The 18,296-nt window shown below is 63.1% G+C and overlaps 1 protein-coding gene across 1 annotated transcript in view; it reads right to left on the minus strand.

Moving 5' to 3' along the window:
* Positions 1-18,296, minus strand: part of MYO18A (myosin XVIIIA) — a 95,872-nt gene that overhangs the window by 22,982 nt on the left and 54,594 nt on the right. The window contains 16 exon segments of the mRNA XM_062215844.1: positions 63-182; positions 342-431; positions 799-942; positions 1,544-1,672; positions 4,304-4,369; positions 6,865-6,974; positions 9,075-9,318; positions 9,543-9,729; positions 10,441-10,600; positions 10,724-10,865; positions 13,311-13,397; positions 14,140-14,332; positions 14,557-14,647; positions 14,849-15,025; positions 17,488-17,632; positions 17,761-17,824. Coding sequence (XP_062071828.1) covers positions 63-182; positions 342-431; positions 799-942; positions 1,544-1,672; positions 4,304-4,369; positions 6,865-6,974; positions 9,075-9,318; positions 9,543-9,729; positions 10,441-10,600; positions 10,724-10,865; positions 13,311-13,397; positions 14,140-14,332; positions 14,557-14,647; positions 14,849-15,025; positions 17,488-17,632; positions 17,761-17,824 — 2,149 coding nt within the window.

The following is an 18,296-nucleotide window of genomic DNA, read 5'->3' on the forward strand; positions in this document are numbered from 1 at the left end:
AGCATGGGGCAGTGGGGTGTGGCGGTCACAGCCCGCTGTCCTCAGCCTGGCCCTGCCCTCACCTGCAGGTCCTTCATCTCCTTCTCAGCGCGGAGCCTCTCGGCAGTCTCGGCGTCCAGCAGCTGGGAGGCGGACTCTCCTGTGTTACGCTCATCCGTCAGCTCCGATGTCAGCTCTGAGATCTGGGGTTGGGGGAGGGAGACACCTGCAGCTACAGCGCCCGCCTTGCTCAGCCAGAACACACGTGGGCAGCGCTCCTGGGCTGGGCTGGGCCAGGCCGGGCTGGGCCAGGGCCAGGCTGCAACGGTGGGCCTGTCTTCCTGGTGCGGCTGGCCACTCACCCGGGTCTCCAGCCGGTCGCTGTTGAGCCGCAGCTCGTTCCGCTCCTTCTCCACCTTCTCAAGCTTGCCCCGCAGCTGCTGGATCTCCTCCTGGGGGGGCAAGGAGGCAAAGTGGCCAGAGGCACTGCGAGCGCTTGGGGCTCTGGGTCTGCACCCCTGCACGGTGACAAAGCTAAGGAGACAGGGACCAGGACTCTAGCAGGGAGGCGTGTCCCCAACAGGAGGGCTGCTGCTGCCCAGGGTTCCTGTCCCCAGACTCTGAGGATGTCCCAGATTTTCTCCTAGGAGATGACCCAGGGGCTTGGCCAGCGCCCCCAGAGGGACGTCTGTTTGACGGGCAAGGTGCAGGAACGCAAGCTCTCTGCACGAAACTGAGCAGCACTGGGGTTGGGGGGAAGGAGCCAGACCCTCGCCCCAGCGTGTCCTCACAGACTTGGCTGCCCAGGGCCGCTCTTACGTCCTTGCTCCGGATCTGCTCCTCTGATAGCTGCACTTCGATGAGGGGCCGCACGGTGGTGAACAGCTTCCACCAGGGCCAGTCCTTCACCCCCCGGTTCTTCTTGATGTTCTTCTGGACGCAGCGGATAGCCAGGTCCTGGATCTGCAGTCGGGTGGGCGTGGCACAAAGCAGGGCTCTCAGTGCCCCCGGGCCCAGCCTGGCACCCTGGCCCCCAACCCAGAGCCCCTCCCAGCCCCTGCCAGCCCCCAGCCACCCGCCTCTCAGGGTGGGGAGCACTGCACTGGGCACTCACCACCCCACCGTCATTAGGATCATCTCATCTGCTTTATTTGCTGCCTGATTATTTCCAGCACCCTGGCCTAGCTGTGCTATAAAACCTAATCTTGCTGAAACACAAGAGGCGGCAGTACTGGCTGTTTTATGGACTTGCTAATAAGAAAAGGAGTCGCTGACACAGCTCCTTAATCTTCATGGAGCAGCCTACGGTGCAGAGCCCACCTTGGCCTGGGCCCTGCTCCCCTAACCCTCGACACAGCCCTCCCAACCAGGCCACAGGGCTCTGTGCTGGGCACACCCACCCACACACCACTAGCACCTGGGAGCTGCCCGTTCCCTGCCCTGGGCCGGAGCATGGAGCCCCTGGGAGTGGGAACCTCTTCTCCCCAGGTAATAACCCAGAGCCCCAGGATCAGCCTCCTCCCCCTGCATTCCTGTGAAGGCCAGCTAGGCCCAGGCAAGGCACCTTTCTTTTCTTGAAGTGCTGGCGTGCGAGGTAGCCCCTGCAGGCCGCCTGGAACAGGGTCAGGTGCCTGCTGGTCTGTTCGTCCCGCTGCTCCTCCAGCCGCGCCAACGTGCCCGCCCGGAAGAACACCTGTGTGGAAGCAGGCAGGTGAAGACAAGAGCCCGGGGCCGGGGCAGCCCTGCTGAGGGAAGCGAGGAGCTGCAGGAACAGGCAGCTGGCCCTGGAGGCTGGCAGGCTGGGGAGTGTGGCCCTAGGTTGGGAAGAGCCTGAAAATCCACTTGTCCAGGAGAGGAGGGAGGAGCAGGAAGAGGCCCCGGGAAGGCTGAGCCAGAGGGAGGCTGTGATGGGAGGTTTGGGAGGGGAGGAGCGAGCTGTGAACGCTGACTTCCAAGAGATGGGAGGAGAGGAAAGGCACAGGGAGACAGACACCTGGGGCACGGAGAGCCATGGCTTCTTCCCTGGGGACTGCAGCGACATGGCCTTGCCCTGTGCCACACCCTACCAAGGCCTGCCCACCGCCCACCGCCCCACCTGCAGGATGTCAGGGGCCTGGGATCAGGTGGAGCGGATGGCTGTGAGAGGAAGACCCAGGGAGTAGCTGCAGAGGAAGAGGAGGGCACACGGCCGTGGGGGGGGGGGGGGGGGCTCCTGCATTCTGACCCCCACCCGCACTCAGTTTCCTGTCAGGCGGGCTCCTCTTTCACGTGCCAGCGCCCCACCCCCACACTCCTGGGGTTTCACCTTGTCATGAAGAAGCCAGCAAGGTGGGCGGGGGTTGGCAGGCAGGGGGACCTGTCATACAGGTTTGGGGGCTGGAGGAGGCAGCTGAGCGCCCCCACGCCCAGCCTTTCCTCATGGCACTGAGTCAGGTTTCCCCACTCGGAGGAGAGGAGTGAGGGGCTGGGAGCAGCGGGCAGGTAAACAAAGGACTCCCTCCGGTGTCCTGGGAGGGGGCAGTGACTCCACCTGGTGCAGAGAAGGTGTAATGGCCAGGGGAAGCCAAGGCTTGCCAAGGACCCCCGCAGGGCAGAGGGATCTGCTGCGAAAGGCACGCCTCTGGCCCGGTGACCGCCCCAAATCCACAGCAGGGCTAAGTGGGGTCTCCCAGGGTCTCAGGCCCTACCTGAATCCCCCTTTCCTTAATACGTGAGTCTGGATTCTACCTGTGGGGGAAGGGAACATCAAGTGCCCCCTGGAGGTGGGCAAGCCTGCCTGGCGGGCACACAGGGCTACCTGAGAAGGGCAGGTGCCAGCACGGAGGACAAGGAAGGGCCCGCAACACAACGGGAAGAGAGAAGTCCTGAGGCTACAGCAGCGAGCCGCAGCTCTCTCCTGAAGCTGAGGACCCTTCTGCTCATCGGGAGCACACTCAGGCTCGTCTCCTCCCCAGCACACCCATTCCTACACAGTTTACAAAGTCAGGGGCCCCCAGCGCCCCATAGGCCTTGCCCGAGCCCTCAAAATCCCGTGGGCGCCGATGAAGACCCCCTCCCTCCTCTGAAATAAGGTGACAGACACACGGGGGCTCCCCGCTCCCCAGCCAGTGCTAACCAACAAGACCCAGGCTTTCTTTCCCAGACCGGATGTCAGCAGCAAGCATCCAACTCTGCACCCTGAGCGCCAGCGGGCCCTGGATTCTTGGGTGATCAGGACACAGAGGGCTGGGATGGCAGCTGGGGAGAGGACCAGCCCAGACAGGCCTCCTCCTGCCTAACTGGTGCCTGAGAACCTGGGCCCTGGCTTGGGGGAGAGGCCACCCCCGGTGTCAGCTGGCAGCAGCCAGGTGGGAGAGTTGAGTGAGCCAAGCCCGGAGAGGCTGGACAGCTGAACAAACCCTTGACTGCAGACGGTCCCAGCAAGGAAACCCAGCCGGCAGACCTCTGAGCTTAGAAGGGCAGGGCAGAGAGAAAGGAGGCAGGCACACGGAGAGGCACAGTGGGAGAACCCAGGGACTCCAAATGCGGCAGAGAGTAGAGAGCAGAGGACTTTGTAACGTACAAGCCTGTCTCGCAAGATCCTGCTGCCACCTCACACTCCCCATGGAGCCTTCAATGCAGAGTTCCTTCCCTCTGCTACCAGGTAGCCAGGTCCAGACCCCTCTCCCTGGCTCCCCACTGGCCTCCCCCCCTTCCACCCAAGCCCTCAGAGCACATACGCAGATGTCCCAGCCTCGGGGTGGGGGTGGGGGGCCACGCAGGGTCCCCGCCTGTGGGCAGACAGCTCCACTGGCCCTGGGTGGCAGCGATGCAGTAGACTGACACCAGGCAGGGATGGGCGGGCCTGCCTCTCCAGCACCACGTTCCATTCCGATGAGGAGTCTGGCTCGTGGGCAGGTAGTGGCAGCACAGCCTCACCACGTCCTGCCTGCTCCTCTGGGACCCTGGCAGCTTTGGCAGCTCCCAAGGGTGCTCTGCCCTCTGCAGCACCGTGCCCATGGCCTCCCTGCTCCTTCTTGCCCACCTCCTCTGAGCCTAGCCCTTCTGTCTTCCCTACTTCCTACACCAGGACTCAGGCCAAGTTCAAGCCCATCTTCCAACACACCCCTTCCTGACATCACAGAGGCTTTTGCAGCACTTAATGAACCAGTTATCCAGAGAGTGGGGGTAGCTCCAATTTGCTGCCCCTCGGAACATCTGCCTCCCTGGCCTGTGGCCTGCAGGAGGCAACCCCGAGGGACTGGTAGGGGTGGAACTGGGGGGCCAAGACTGAGACATGCCCACCAGGGAGGGCAGGCCTGGCTGCCTCTGAGGGGCGACTTACCCGGCTCAGGCCTGAGCAGCAGCTGCTCTTCTCCAGGTCCAAGGACTCCAGCAGCTCCTCCACGGCCTGTGGGGAGAGACCTCCGTCAGGGAGCCCACCGGGGCGCCTCACCTCCACTCAGTGCTCCCCCTCCACCCAAACCATCTGTTATCTGTGCCACAAGCCCTGCTGGTGAGCTCTGCAGTGCCAGGCACCGAGTCAGACTCGGGCAACACGGAGACGACTATGAGAGGAATGAGCTTTCTTGTTGGGAGCAAGTGAACCTGCCAGGTATGGAGAGGAGGAGGTGCTTCGGCCAGACAAGGGGACCCTGGAAGGCACCCTGGAGGAGGCGCTGGCTGTGCTGAGCACTGTGCTAGATGAAGTCGGGCCGAGGGCCTTTCAGGCCCAGGGACCAGCGTGAGCAGAAGCCTGGAAGCACAAGGAGCAGAAGGCATGGAGGAGACGCTGAGCAGTTCACTTTAGCTGGAGGCAGGGGTGTGGAGAGGGGTTCAGGTACAACCAGAGAGGTGGGCTAGGGGCTGCTGGGGGCGGGGGTGCTGCGTGCTCTGGGAGCCCCTCAAGGTTGCTTGCTCTCGGACAAGGACGTGATGAGACTGGCATTTTGCAATCCCACTGGCAAATGGCTGGAAGACAGTGAGCGACTCCTTAGGCAGTAAGGGAGGGAGGCTGCAGCCTGACCCAAGATGACAGAGGAGCAGGCGCCTCACCTGATATGGGAGGAGGAAGCCAGGGTCTCACGGAGACCCCTGCCTTGGGGATGCGACGGACAGTGGCACCACTCCCCAAGGCAGGGAGGTGGAGAGAAGGAGCGGCGCGCATGGGGCTTGAACCTGCTGGGCCTGAGTTCACCCCGTGCCCAGGGAGAAGAGCACAGCCCTGGCTGGATGGGAATGCGCGCCTGGGCAGAGAGGGGCCAGGCAGAGGTGCTGACCGCGAGCCGCGAACAAGCACGCGGGAACTGAAGCGGGGCTGTGGACGCGGCTGTCCGGGGAAGATGGGGCGGAGTGGGAAACATTCGGGCAGCAAGATCCATTGAAGAGGGGGAGCTTTGCCGTGGGGCCAAGTACAAGAAGAGTTCAGAGGGAGTAAGGACGGGGCGAGGAGAAGCCAGCACAGAGGCAGAGCAGGGAACACACAGCCACATGAGCTGAGACTTCAGGGAAGGGCGGCAAAGCACCCGCTGGCGGCAACACCGTGGCAGCTGCTGGGGGTGGGGAGGGTGGCAGGAGGAACATCCGGGTCTGGGGCGGGAGAGACCGGGCCCACCTGCCCTCTGCTTTCAGAAAGCTCTGTCTGCAGAACTCGTCACCACCAGGAGAGGTGGAGAGGCCGAGGGGACGAGCCATGGCTGTGAGCAGGTCTTGGGACCAAAAGAATGGCTCTGGGAGGCCCGAGCAAGGGCCACCGCTCCCAAGAGGACAAGCGCGAAGGAGGCAGAAAGAGAACCTCGCTTTATCTGAGCCCAGGGGCAAGGTCATGCGCCAGGAAGAGGCCCAGGGACGCTGGGCTGTGCAGGCTCAGGAGAAAGAGAGGAGGAAGGAGTAGCAGGTGAGGAGCCGGCAGCCCGGCGGGAAAGGGAAGAGGACGTGGAGGACTCCGGACCCGCCGCCATTCAGGCTGCACGGTTTCCCCCACAGCCCTGGGGATGCCCAGGCTGGTCCTTGGGGCAGGGTCAAAGGGTGGCTGCTCTGGGAGACACGGAGCGTGAGCAGCTGGAGGGTTGGACCAGGACGGCGAGGCTGAGCAGCAAAAGAAGCGAGGTCTTAGGGAGGTGACAGAATAGAGCACACGTGAGATCCACACGGACTCCACGAGCAGGCGGGCACGAGGCTATGGTCAGGGATGGCCACGCTGCCATCGGGGACCTCGGAGGCAAGGTGCCCAGTGCAGCCACGAGCTGGAGGCTGGGGTGAAGCGGGTGTAAGACGGGTCGTCGGTCCCCACACCACCAGTGACGGGCCTGCTGAGGACGTCTCAGGCCTTGGTGGGTGTGGGCAGGGCCTCAGGGGCACTTGGAGAATGGCTGGGCATGGCTGTGGGGCTTCCTGGCCACCTGTGGGGGGGAGCCCCTGGCAGTGCTGGGTGCAGAGCACAGGGAAGCAGGGGCCCTGCTCAAGGAGCCCTCTGCTGCACGAGGAGCTGCTTCTGGGGTCAAGGCGGCAGCATAGGATGCACAGATACCCCGTCCGCAGCCCGGTGGCCTTGAGCTCCTCCTGGCCCCAAGGGGGCTTCCACACCAGTCTTCCTGCCAGGAGGAGAGCTTGTCCCAGACAGGACGGCTTCCTGCTGTGGGAACCTGACCCCACCCCTGAGCCCAAAGCTGAGGGGCCTGGTGCTGTCCACAGGGCTCCCCAAGCACTGGTCCTAACTTGGCCCCGGAGCTCCCGTCCAGTCCTAGGGTCCTCGCCCAGTGTCCGTCTCCACACGGCCACCGCTGGTGCCCCATCCTTGCGCTGGGCACCTCAAACCGGGAGCGTGAATGAGGCCAGCCTAGCTGTGTGGAAGGGCAGCTGACGTAAGGGTCTGAGCAGAGGGACAGGGGTCAGCTGGGGGCCTACCCGCCGTTCGTCCACCACGATGTAGTTGCGTCCGTGTTTCTTGGTCAGGTGTGGGGCCAGGACTTCGAAGCGACGGCGGAACTCGGAGAACACCATGTGGTCAGGGTAACCTGGGGGGAACGGCCAGAGCCGGGTCAGTCGGCACCCTGTCCACTCCTGCACGCCCCGCCTGCAGCTCGTGCACGCGGGTACCCTGGACAGTGGGCAGGCAGGACTGTGGGGATGAGGCAGGCCCGCAGAGGAGCGCTGAGGAGGAGGGGCCGGGTTAATGAGGGTGCCCCACAGTGGGACAGGTTCAGGGCGGGAATAGGCGCCTCTGTGAGGAAGCAGTTCCGAGTCAGCGAGGTGTGCAGACCAGCTGGAAGGAACGCTCTGGGGATCCTGGGTGGTCTCTAAGGTGCTGCGGAGCCCCCAGCTCCGTGACTCTGATGCAACCCAGGCAGAATGGGTCTTGGGGGCTCGATGAGCAAATGGCCTGTGAGTGGCTAAGAGGAAAAGTGCATGGGCTGCCTCTCAGGGCCTGGGATGACCTCAGGCCAGTCACTCAACCTCTCTGGGCCTCAGTCTCTTCCTCTTTAAATGGGCGCCCAAGCATTTATCTTGCATGGCAGTCAGGGAGATCAGGTGAGAAAATACAGGGACGGCCCAGCATGGCTCACCTGGTGGGCACTCAGCATGTCCCCTGCAGCAGGATCTGACAGGGCTCCCCTCCCTGCCCCACCTTGACCCTGAGCCCTGGGCCAGGCAACCAAAAGCACGTGTAGATTCTTGTTCCCTAGAGTGACTGGGCTTGGGGGGGTCAAGAGAAGGTGACTCACAGTGGTGGCAAGTGGGCGGTGACCCCGGGTCACTCTGACCTCACCACCGCCCGCGGTGAAGGACCCGGAGGCTCATGGCTACAGCCACCGAATTCCAAACCAGGAAGGGGTCTTAGACCAGACCCAGGTCATCTTTCAGACACGGAAACGGAGGCCTGACAGGTGGAGCAGCCGGTTTGCCCAAGGGCACAAAGGCCATAGCTGGAGGCAGAACCGAACCCCGAACCCTGGGCTCCTAAGAGCCGGTGGGGGGAGGGGGTGTGCCTGGCTCCGGGAAACCCTCCAACTGGGAGATGAGGCTGATGCATGTGCCTGATAATTGAAACAGGAGGCGGGGGCCGCTGAGGGGCCAAGACAAAGTGAGCTATTGATTGTATCTGAATTGCAATTAAATTGATGGGCCAGGATAGCGGGTCTGGACGCCTGGCATCTTAATTAATCATCAGCGCTATCGACGGTGGCTAGGGGCCGGGGGCCGGGGGAGGGGCTGCTGCCGCTGGCCTCATCGATCTGCTTGTTTGAGTAAAGCACATTGATTTTGGTTCAGAGTGGTAACAGCCTGGTTTTGAAATAATAAACACCAACTCCATATCCAGACGTGGGGACAGATCGATGATTTATTTAGAGCAGGACAGGGAACCCGCTTCCTGGCTTCGGCTGCTGAGGAAGAGGGACCATGCTGGTGGGGATGGCCCTGGGGAATCTGGCTGGGGGGTGGGGGTAGGGGACCCTGCCTGCTCCTCCAGCTGAGGACAAAGGAGGAGACACCCAGCAAACCCACTCCGAACAAAGCCTCACTGGAGGCGCCAGATTCTGCAGCCGAACCCCACAATGCCACTCATGAGCTGAGCTGTGCAACCCTGGGCAAGCTACTTAACTGCTCTGGGCCTTAGGCTCCTCACAAGGCGGTGAGGAGGAAAAGAACTATGGAGCGGGAGGGTCTAGAATCAGCCGTGCTGGCCGGGAGACAAAGGCCTGCAGCACGGTTCCGACCTTCACGTCCTCTCGGCCCCCTCGTCCAGAAGGGCCCATGAAGCGGGCCTATGTGGCCTTTCTCAGGAACTTAACAACGTCAGATAAACTGAGCAGCTCATTCTCCCTGGGCAGGTGGCTCTGAAGGGGCATCGGGTCTGTGGGCACAGCTGACCTGCCCACACTCACACATGATGGGGACTGAGGGCCAGGGCGGGTGTCGGGGAAGAGAGGGAGTGAGGGAAAGCCACAGAGAAAGGGCTGGGAGTGGTGAGAAGAGAGGCCTGCCGGGGGAGGCGGGCAGCAGAGCGGGCAGGACGGGGCAGCACCCCGCCAGCCCCAGGGCCCGACCCTTCGGGAGGAGGAGGGGCAGGACCAGCTAGGAATGGGAGCCAGGGTTGCGAGGGAGGGCGGCCTCACCTTGGCGGTACATGCGCATGGCGTCCAGCAGGCGGGAGCCACGGAGCTGGGCCCGCAGCAGGGGCACATCCAGCCGCAGGGGCCCGGCCTCACAGGGGTCTCCCGAGGGCAGGTCCAGCTCACTGCTGCTGCTGACGCGGCGGGAAGAGGCGGAGCGGGGCTCCCCGGCCCAGCCCTCGGCCACGGGCAGGAAGCAGTGCACGAAATGCATCCTGGACTTCTTGATGGTGTCGATGAGGGCATCCTGCCGGAGAGGAGGGAGAGCTGTCAGGGCAACGGGGCGGCTGGGGCACCTCCCCTCCTCACAGCACAGCAGGTGTCCTGCGCCGGCCAGAACACGCAAGCTAGACACCCCTGCTGGGCTGCAGCATGGAGTCACAGTGGCGGTGTGCCCACAGCTCCCGGGCCTGCCTGCCGGCCTGGCTGGGTGGGGGTAGGGGTCACAAGGGCCGGGACCAGCCCACTCACCACCTGCAGCTTGATCTGGATGCACAGGGACTTCTTCTTGACGGCAGCCATGCCCGTGGTAAAGGTCTTGCGGACGCTGGTGGCCCGGCGCAGCGCCAGCTGGGAGCCGCCCTCTAGCCCCGCGATGGAGCCGGACAGCACGGTGGTGCCGCCCACGCGGCCCAGGAACAAGCTGCTGATGACCTTTCTGCCAGAGGTGGGGGGGGGGGGGCAAATGTCCCATTCAAGGGGCAGGAGAGGCAGTGCCTTCTCCTAGCCCCGGGACACCAAGCAATGCCCCTATGGCCGAGGCCAGGGGCCTGGGTGACCGGGCTCGTGCTGCCGGGCCTGCACCACAGAGGGACTGCTTGGCAGGAAGGGAGGAGTGTAGACGGGCAGAAGCCAGGGGTGGGCGGGGCTCGGGCAGAAGACAGCTGCCTCTTCTCCCTTCTGGGGAGGGCAGGGGGCTGAGGGACTGTTTCCCACGCAGCAGGAGAGCGCATGGCGTCATTTACTTAGGACATAACCAGCTGCCTCCCCTACCAAGCCATGAGCCTACACAGGACAGAGATTTTTGCTTTGTTCACTGCTGACAGCCAAAGCCCTAGAGGTCCCCACCATCTACGGAATAAATGAGTGAATGAATGAATGAATGACGGCTCATGGGGCCCAGGGGTTTCTAAGACCGCTGCTGCCTTCCCTGAAAAAAGTGGGGTGTTACTCAGTTGTAAAACTCCAGGCACCTCTGGCCACCTCTGCCCCCGCTGCCACTCCAGGAGGCCATCCCTGCACCATCAAGGCCACCTGGCCCCACTCTGGGCTCTAGAAGTGGAGGCCCCTCGGGCTCTGAGCCACCTCTGGGGAGCAGGGAGCCCTGGAAGCAGTTGTGGTGGGGCTGGGGAGTAGGCGGGGCTCTTACTTCTGGGAGTCCTGCAGGAGCCGGGGGGCGTTCTGGGTGGCCGGGTTCTGCTTGGTGTAGCCCAGCCAGCCAGCCACGTTGTACTCCACCCAGTTGGTGCCATGGCTGTGGCCCAGGAGGAAATGGTGAGGCTTGCTGCTGCGCAGGAGGGGGCTCTGGCCTGCGGGCGGGAGAAGCGAGGTACTGACGGGCAGGGCACAGAGTCCAAGCCTGGGGGGCGTGGGGAGGTCTCAGCCGTGTCTGGAGAGGAAGCAGAGGCGCCCCCTGCACCGCTGCCCCCTACCTTTCTTGTCGCCTTCCTGGGGGCCGTAATAGGAGAAGAGGCGCTCCAGGAGGGCGTCCTCCGTGGCCCCAGGAACCAGCGCCTCCTCTTCCAAAAGCCACAGCAGGCCCCTTGCCTCGTCCGTGCGGGCCAGCGAGCGCACCTGCGGAGAGGGTAGGAAATCCCAGCTCATCACCCAGGCCTGTGCGCTGTCCCCAAGCTCATACACACGCCCGAGCTCCCGCCACTGGCTCCCTGCTGACACCTGGTGGGGGAGGCGGCAGCAAGGGGAAGGAGAGGCCTGGAAGGAGCTCAGAGCGCAGAGGCCCACCGCCACACAGGCCTCCTGTGACTCAGCTCCAAGGCCACCAAAGAACGAAGGCTTCTTGCATCCAAGCCCACGTCTGGAGCTTCTCTTCCATCCTCACGCCCTTGCAGGTCACCCAGGGCTTAGGTGAGCCCATACTGCCTGCCCTCCCTGGCAGAGTAAACGGGACAGGGCAGGGGGTTAAGCTGCTGCTTGGGAAGCCTGCATTCTATATGGGAGAGCCTCAGAGAGTTTTCGGACCCACGTCTGAGCCAGCTCCCTGCTAATGTGCACCCTGGGAGGCAGCAGGTGATGGATCAAGTAACTCGGGTCCCTGCCATGCACATGGGACATCCAGATGGAGTTCCAGCCTCCTGCTTTTCCTCCTGGCCCACCCTGGCTGCTGTGGCCATTGGAGGAGTGAACCAGCAGATGGAGGATCTCTCTCTCTCTCCCTCTCTGTCTCTCATGTATGTGTGTGTCACTCCACCTTTCAAATAAATAAAAATAAACTTTACGAAAACGGGATAAAGCCTGCCAAGCCCTGTGCAGGTGCCTGGCACCACGGAAGCTCTCAGTAAGTGACGGCTCTGGGGCTGACGCCGATCCCTGTGCAGGAGCCCAGGAGGTGCTGGGTCACTGCAGGCGGGAACTCTGCAGGGCATGAGCTCAGGGACCCAAAACAGAAGACAGGTGACTTCGTGGGTGTGGAAGCCAAGACGGCTGAGCCCAGGGCAAGCTGGGAGGCAAGTGCCCTCCCCCAAAGGAACAAGCACCACTTGGTGGCCGCCAGCGCTATCCTGGAAAAGCACCGTCCGTGCTGCTAAGTCCCAAGTTTTCAAGAGAAGGCGGAAATCTTGGACTCAGATTTCTAATACCCAACGGAGGCCAAGCAAACCAGGCCTAGGGCTGCACCTGTCCCATGGCACCTCAGGCAACAAGGACTGAACCTCCCCTCGATCTATTCTTTTTTGTTTATTTTTAAAGATTTTATTTATTTATTTGGAAGTCAGAGTTACAGAGCGAGTGTGAAAGACAGAGAGGTCTTCCATCCACTGGGTCACTCCCTAGAGGGTCATAACGGCTGAAGAGCCAGGAAATCCATCCAGGTCTCCCATGGGGGTGCAGGGGCCCAAAGACTTCTGCCACCTTCCACTGCTTTTCCCAGGCCATCGGCAGGGAGCTGGATTGGAAGAGGAGCAGCCAGGACATGAGCCGGCGCCCATATGGGATGCTGGCACTGCAGGCAGCAGCTTTACCTGCTACGCCACAACACAGCCTCCCCCCCACCCCCATCCAGCCTGGCCTCTACAGACAGGAGGAAGAGGGAGCGAGGAAAGAGCAAGCGTCCTTCTCTTTGACCCCAGCTGCCCACATCCATGCTCCCAGGGGAATCGGCACGGTTACCAGGGCCGAGTGACAAAGCCGTCAGAAGGGACATGGCAGGCTCACGGCAGTCCCCTTCTCCAGAGGTGCAGCTGCCCGAGTCCAGGGCCCACCAAACAAGGAAGGCCCACATAGGGGAGGAGTGACTGAGCCCCGTTCAAACACACCAGCCGGCCCCTGGCAACGTCCCCCGTCTCCTGGGAGTGGCAAAGGTTCTCAAGGGAGGCCAGCACAGGGGCCCAGGTGCTGGGAAAAGCAGCCCCAGCCTCCCTGGGGAGATGCGCTGCTTGCACATGGTAAGCATTTGTCCCTAGAGGCATGCACTGTCCCCAGGGCCCTGCCACTCGTGCCAGCCAGGCAGGTCCGTATGCAGGGAAGAGCAGGAGGGAGGAGAGCAGCTGGTTCTCACACACAGCACCTGCGCACGGTCCCCACCGGAGGACCATCCCCAGGTGTCCCCAGGCACCATGATGCTCATACAGCAGGTGACAGAGCCAGCCCTCTGGGGGAGGGGCATGAGCTCGCATTCATGCAACCCCCCAAGGCTGCCTGACAGCCGGGCAGCCGTCTCCCTGTTGGATGTGCTGCCTCCTGGCCCGGCTCTGCCTGGCTGCATCGGCTCGGCTCTGGGGACACACGGGGAGGGTGTGGCTATGTCCTTGGGACCCTGGAGGCTCGGCCAGGCACAGGAGGGGGTAAGAAAGGAGGGACGCCTTCCGGCCCAGCTGTGGCATCCACTGCACTGGGCAGAAGAAAGTGTCACCTTCCCAGCCAGATGTGAGCGCCATAAAGTGCTTGGTGGCAGGGCGTGGCTGCCAGGCCCTCCCTCAGCTCACAGCGGCTTGGCAGCAGCTTGCACAGTGAGGGTGGCAGAGCAGTGGGGACAAGGACAAGGGGAGCTCAAACCCCGCCTACCAGGGACTGATGGGACGCCTGGTCCACGACGGCCACTGAGTCATCGGTGGTGGGCTCCAAGTCGTCAAATGCCACCTCAATGTTCTCCTAGGAAGGAAGGAAGGCACAGCGGTGCCGAGCCTGGGGCCACGGTGCGGGCGCAGCCCTGCGAGCAGGCTGGAGGGTTCCTGGGGTCGGTGCGGAGCTGTGCTTCAGCACCCCAGACTCAAACGGTGCCCCGCTCCCGAGGCGACATGCGCGTTCTACAGCTCTCGAGCTCTGCGCAGACCAGGCTGCCGGCCCACTCCCCTGTCACTCGCAGCAGAGGGTCAGAGAGGCAGGGAGAGCCCGCCCGCACCCGCCCGGCCCCACACAGTCATCCCTGGACACAGACGACGGCCGCTGATACTATATGTCCTCGTCCTCGACACTCAACCCAACCCACCTCCCTCGGGAGGTGGCACCCAGGGCTCCTCCCAGCCGGGACACCCTTTTACAGAGGGGCCCTAAACAAGCAGCCAGCAGTAGGAAGGGAGGCAGGAGCGCCGGCTCGCACACACTTGGGGCAGGAACCGCGCTGTGGCAATGCATCGAGCCCGGGGTGGGGGTTGGGGGTGACGAGGGGCTCCTGGAGAGCAACTACCCCACAAGGGAGGAGGGCGGCCAAGGCCAAAGGTCAGGCCCAAGGGGCAACATGACCCCCACTCCAGAGAGCACAGGACAGGAAGGAAGAGGGCGCAGGGACTGGGAGGCAAGCGGCAGGTGAGGCAGGGCCCCCTCCACACCACACGAACCCTCCCTGGGGGGCCGCAGCCAGAGGGGCCCGGTGGGCGCTCAGGGCGAAAGCTACCTCCTTGTATCTCTCCAGCTCCTGCACGAAGGTGCGCTCGTGGAAGAGCTTCTGCAGCCGGTCCTGGGCGTAGTTGTGACACAGCTCCTCGAAGCAGGCTCCCCGGGCCGACCCACCCTGCTCGGGGTTCTGGAATCCCGGCGTGTCCACGATCATCACGGAGCACAGCGAGTGCTGGCTGGACTTGAGGGCCCTTCACAGAGACAGCCGGGGTCACAGCTGGCCCCACTGCACCCTGAGCCAGAGCCCAACCCTGGCCGGGCGCCTGGCTCCCCAGACCTCAAGGACAGCTAGCCCTCTGCTGGGGCGGGCAGTGGGGGGGAACCTCTGCTCCCGGCCAAGGCCCCAGCACACAGGCACAACCCCTCCTCTGCTGAGGCAAGGTGCAGCGGCCCCTGGGCCTTGCCTGGCACAGACCTGTTCACCAGGGAGACGAGGAGGGTGAAGAGTTCGCTGTAGAGGCCGGACGCCATGCCCTCCAAGCACTCCAGTGCGCTCAGCTTCGGGCCTGCGGGGGAAGGGGAGCAGCTCTAGGACCCCCAGGCTGGGAATGCGCCTGTCCTACCCAGGGCCCAGCCAGCACGGTGCTGGGGCCAGGCTTCTCCCTCTGACAGAAGCACCCCTCACTTCTGCAGTCTTGCCCCCCGCCCCAGATGGCTGCGAGCCGGGTGAGCCTGCCACTCATCCACCCCCAAGGGGCCCCAGGTACCGGTTCCATCTCCTCGGCTGCTCTCCTCCGGGCCCTGGCGGAAGGAGGTGGAGCGCTGCAGGGTCCCACCCTTGTGCTGGTGCTTGAAGATGGCCGAGGACAGCTCCTCCAGGCCGCAGCCCAGCAGGTACGCAGCCTTCTGGGCCCACTCATGCCGGGCAAACTGCTTGCGACCAGCTGTGGGTGGAGAAGAGGGATCTGGCATCTTTTTTTTTTTTTTTTTTTGACAGATAGACAGTGAGAGAGAGAGACAGAGAGAAAGGTCTTCCTTCCATTGATTCTCCCCCCAAATGACCACTATGGCCACATACTACGGCGATCCGAAGCCAGGAGCCAGGTGCTTCTTCCTGGTCTCCCACGCAGGTGCAGGCGCCCAAGCAGTTGGGCCATCCTCCACTGCTTTCCTGGGCCACAGCAGAGAGCTGGACTGGAAGAGGAGCAACCAGGACTAAAACCCGGTGCCCATATGGGATGCCGACGCCACAGGCGGAGGATTAACCAAGTGAGTCATGGCACTGGCCCTGGGGATCTGGCATCTTGAGTCTTTCTCCTTAGGACCCCTGATGACCACCATGTACTTTGGCTCCCCCGCCCCATAGGGACTGGTGGGCAAGCATCTTCCTGTGTCCCTGGGCCAGGTGGAGAGGAAAGAGGTAGTTCCATGTGCTGCCACCAGAGGGCACTCGGCTGCAAAAATCCCTTCTCCAGGACACCCAACTTGGAGGACAAAGTCAGAGGCTGAGCCAGCCCACCCAGGATGTAGCTACTGGTGGGAGGGGTGTCACCAAGAGGGGCCCACACCTCCCTCCCCCTTCCTGGGATGCATTAGGACCCTCCCTCTTACTCTCCTCTTACTCTAGGGGAGAAGACAAACGCCCTCAATGGCCCAACAGTAGGAAGGCAAAAAAGCCGCAGGGGACAGGGAGCAGCCCACACAGATCTAAGTGGCGCAGCCAACATGTGTCTAATCACAGCAATTAGGGAAAGCTAACAAGAAACAAGGGTTTACCTTCAGCGGCTTCTGTAAGGCAAAGGACCAGCATGCAGCATGCAAAGAAAAACAGTGTGTTAGCAAACAGTCATCACAGGCCACGGGCCCAGGGAAGGGCCGGAGGGGGCTGGGGCTCGTGAGGATTAGCAGGCAGGAAAACGAGGCCACATTCAGACTTGACAACACGCAGAGAGAGACACACACACTCACAGAGACACACACAGATACACAAACCATTACAGAGACATTCAGACTTGGGAGACATTCAGCCTGGGGAGGCCGCCTCCCCAGGCTCCTCAGGCCCCTCACCTTGGCCAGGGGCACAATCCCAAGCAGAGAGAGACACACACACACACTCACAGACACACAAACCATTAGAGACCCATTCACAGACACATCCACTCACACACATATGCACCCCCCCACAGAGACACACACGGAGAGACCCAGACACACACACACACACACACAGAAAACCATCCACAGAGACCCACTCACAGACACGCACAGACGGTTGAGTGTTATGACAGTGACACAGGCAGAGACTCACAAGGACACTGCAGCACACACACACACACAGCCCTGGGAACAACTGGGAGCTCAGGATGTGACAGTGCTTGGCAACACGCCCCAGAGCCGTCCACCCGTGCGCAGAGCCGAGCAGGGGAAACCCAGGCTGTCACCTCAAGATGCCGCCTGCCCAGCAGCCTGGGGACACTTCCACAACTGCTTGCCAGGGATGCCACCTGCTGGCATCACAAGGAGGCCAACCCTCCACGTACCACCACAGGCTTCTGTGGCCCAGCCCCTTTGCAGCCCCAAGAAAGCAAAGCCAAGATGTGCTTGAAATACCACCTTCCAGGGCAAGCTGGGTGGGGAACCACGGGGCTCTTCCAGGCCCCACCACACCCAGTCATTCCCAAGCCCCAGCGCCAGTGCCCCAGCAGCAGCCCATTCATTACGTGGTGCCTGCTGCCCTCTAGTGGCTGCCACCCTGATGTGCGCGAGGAAGAAAAGCTGATACCAGTGGAAGATGACGCAGGAAGACAGGCCTCAGGGAGTCCCAGGGGACAAGCATCTCCATCCCACCTAAGCCCCAAGGAGGGCACCCCAACAGGCTCCAGGACCCCAGTGCAAAACAGGCAGGAGAAGCAGCAGCTACACCTGGGCCTTAGAGAAGCCCCCCAGCTAAGAGGCTCCCCTTCCATGCTCAGCCCTGGGCTTCTCCCCAGATCAGTCCCAGCGGCCGGAAGAGAACAAGCCCAGCACCCCCAGAGAGAGCCCAGGGCAGCATCAAGACAGGGCCAGGCAGCCCCGACACCCCAGGGCGGGCCACGGTCGGTTACCCGCTGGCTCCTCGGGGGCTTCTGTCAGGAAGGGAACAAGAAGTCGAGTTATTGTAGGGGACGGCCCAAGACAGCGCCCATGTCTCCTCCCAGCCCCCGCGGCCTCACCCTTCCGGCCCCTCCCAGTGCGCCCTGTCGCTGCCAGCTCAGGCCAGGCCTGGGGCTGTCATGGTCATTGGAAGCCTTGTACTCTGACCAGGGAGGCCAGGAGGGGGCACAGGCGGTGGAGGGGCAACTGTCCCAGCCGAGGCTGTGCTGGGTGGCTGGGGGAAGGGCCAGCGCAGGGCGCTCGCTGGGCTAACCTTTGGTGGCGCCTGCGGCCCCCAGGTGGTAGACGGCGGCCAGGATAAGCCAGCAGGCCTTCTGCTCGTCGGCGGAGATGCCCAGCACCTTCATGGCCGTCTGCAGCTTGCTGAACTGCTGAGCCGCCTTCTGCTTCTCCTCAGGCTGCGGGGACAGCGGGGGACACGGCTCTACACCTCGGAGGGGCGGTCCCTCCCGGGGAGGGCTGGGCTCAAGTGCAGCCACCCCCAGAGCACCGCAGACCCCCTCCCCAGGCTCCCCAGGCCCCTCACCTTGGCCAGGGGCACAATCCCAAACACGTTGTTCTCAGCCAAGTGGTTCAGGTGGAGCTCTGTCCTAGGGGTACAACCAAGGCATCAGCACGAGGCTTGGGCCTTAGGCCAAGACTGGATCCTTCCCAGGGCACAAATGGGCAGACTCTGCTTCCAGACCCCGAGCTGCCTGTCATCCCTGACCGCCAGGCCAGCTGCTGCCACCCTTGCTAGGTGGCCTGGGTGCCTGGTCAGAGCGCGGGCCTCCCTCCAGCCAGAGGCCCACTTGGGCTCAGGGAACCTGCCTGAGGGGGAGGACAGCCAGGACAGGGGCCAGGCTAAGCTCTGCTACAGACGGGTGGGAGGGGTGGCGGCCTGGGGCAAGCACAGCAGGGGGACAGAGTGGGGGGCAGCCCACCGCAGGCAGGGAGGGTCAGTGTAGACTCGGAGACCAGCTTGGCCCCATGCGAGCCGTGGGGCTACAGGCAAGTGGGTGAGCACCCCACCCTTCCCCTCCAGACCCCAGCCCCAGGAACATGGAAGGATGTCCTGGTGCT

This window comes from Lepus europaeus, chromosome 18 (genome assembly GCF_033115175.1).
Source record: "Lepus europaeus isolate LE1 chromosome 18, mLepTim1.pri, whole genome shotgun sequence".
NCBI lineage: Eukaryota > Metazoa > Chordata > Mammalia > Lagomorpha > Leporidae > Lepus > Lepus europaeus.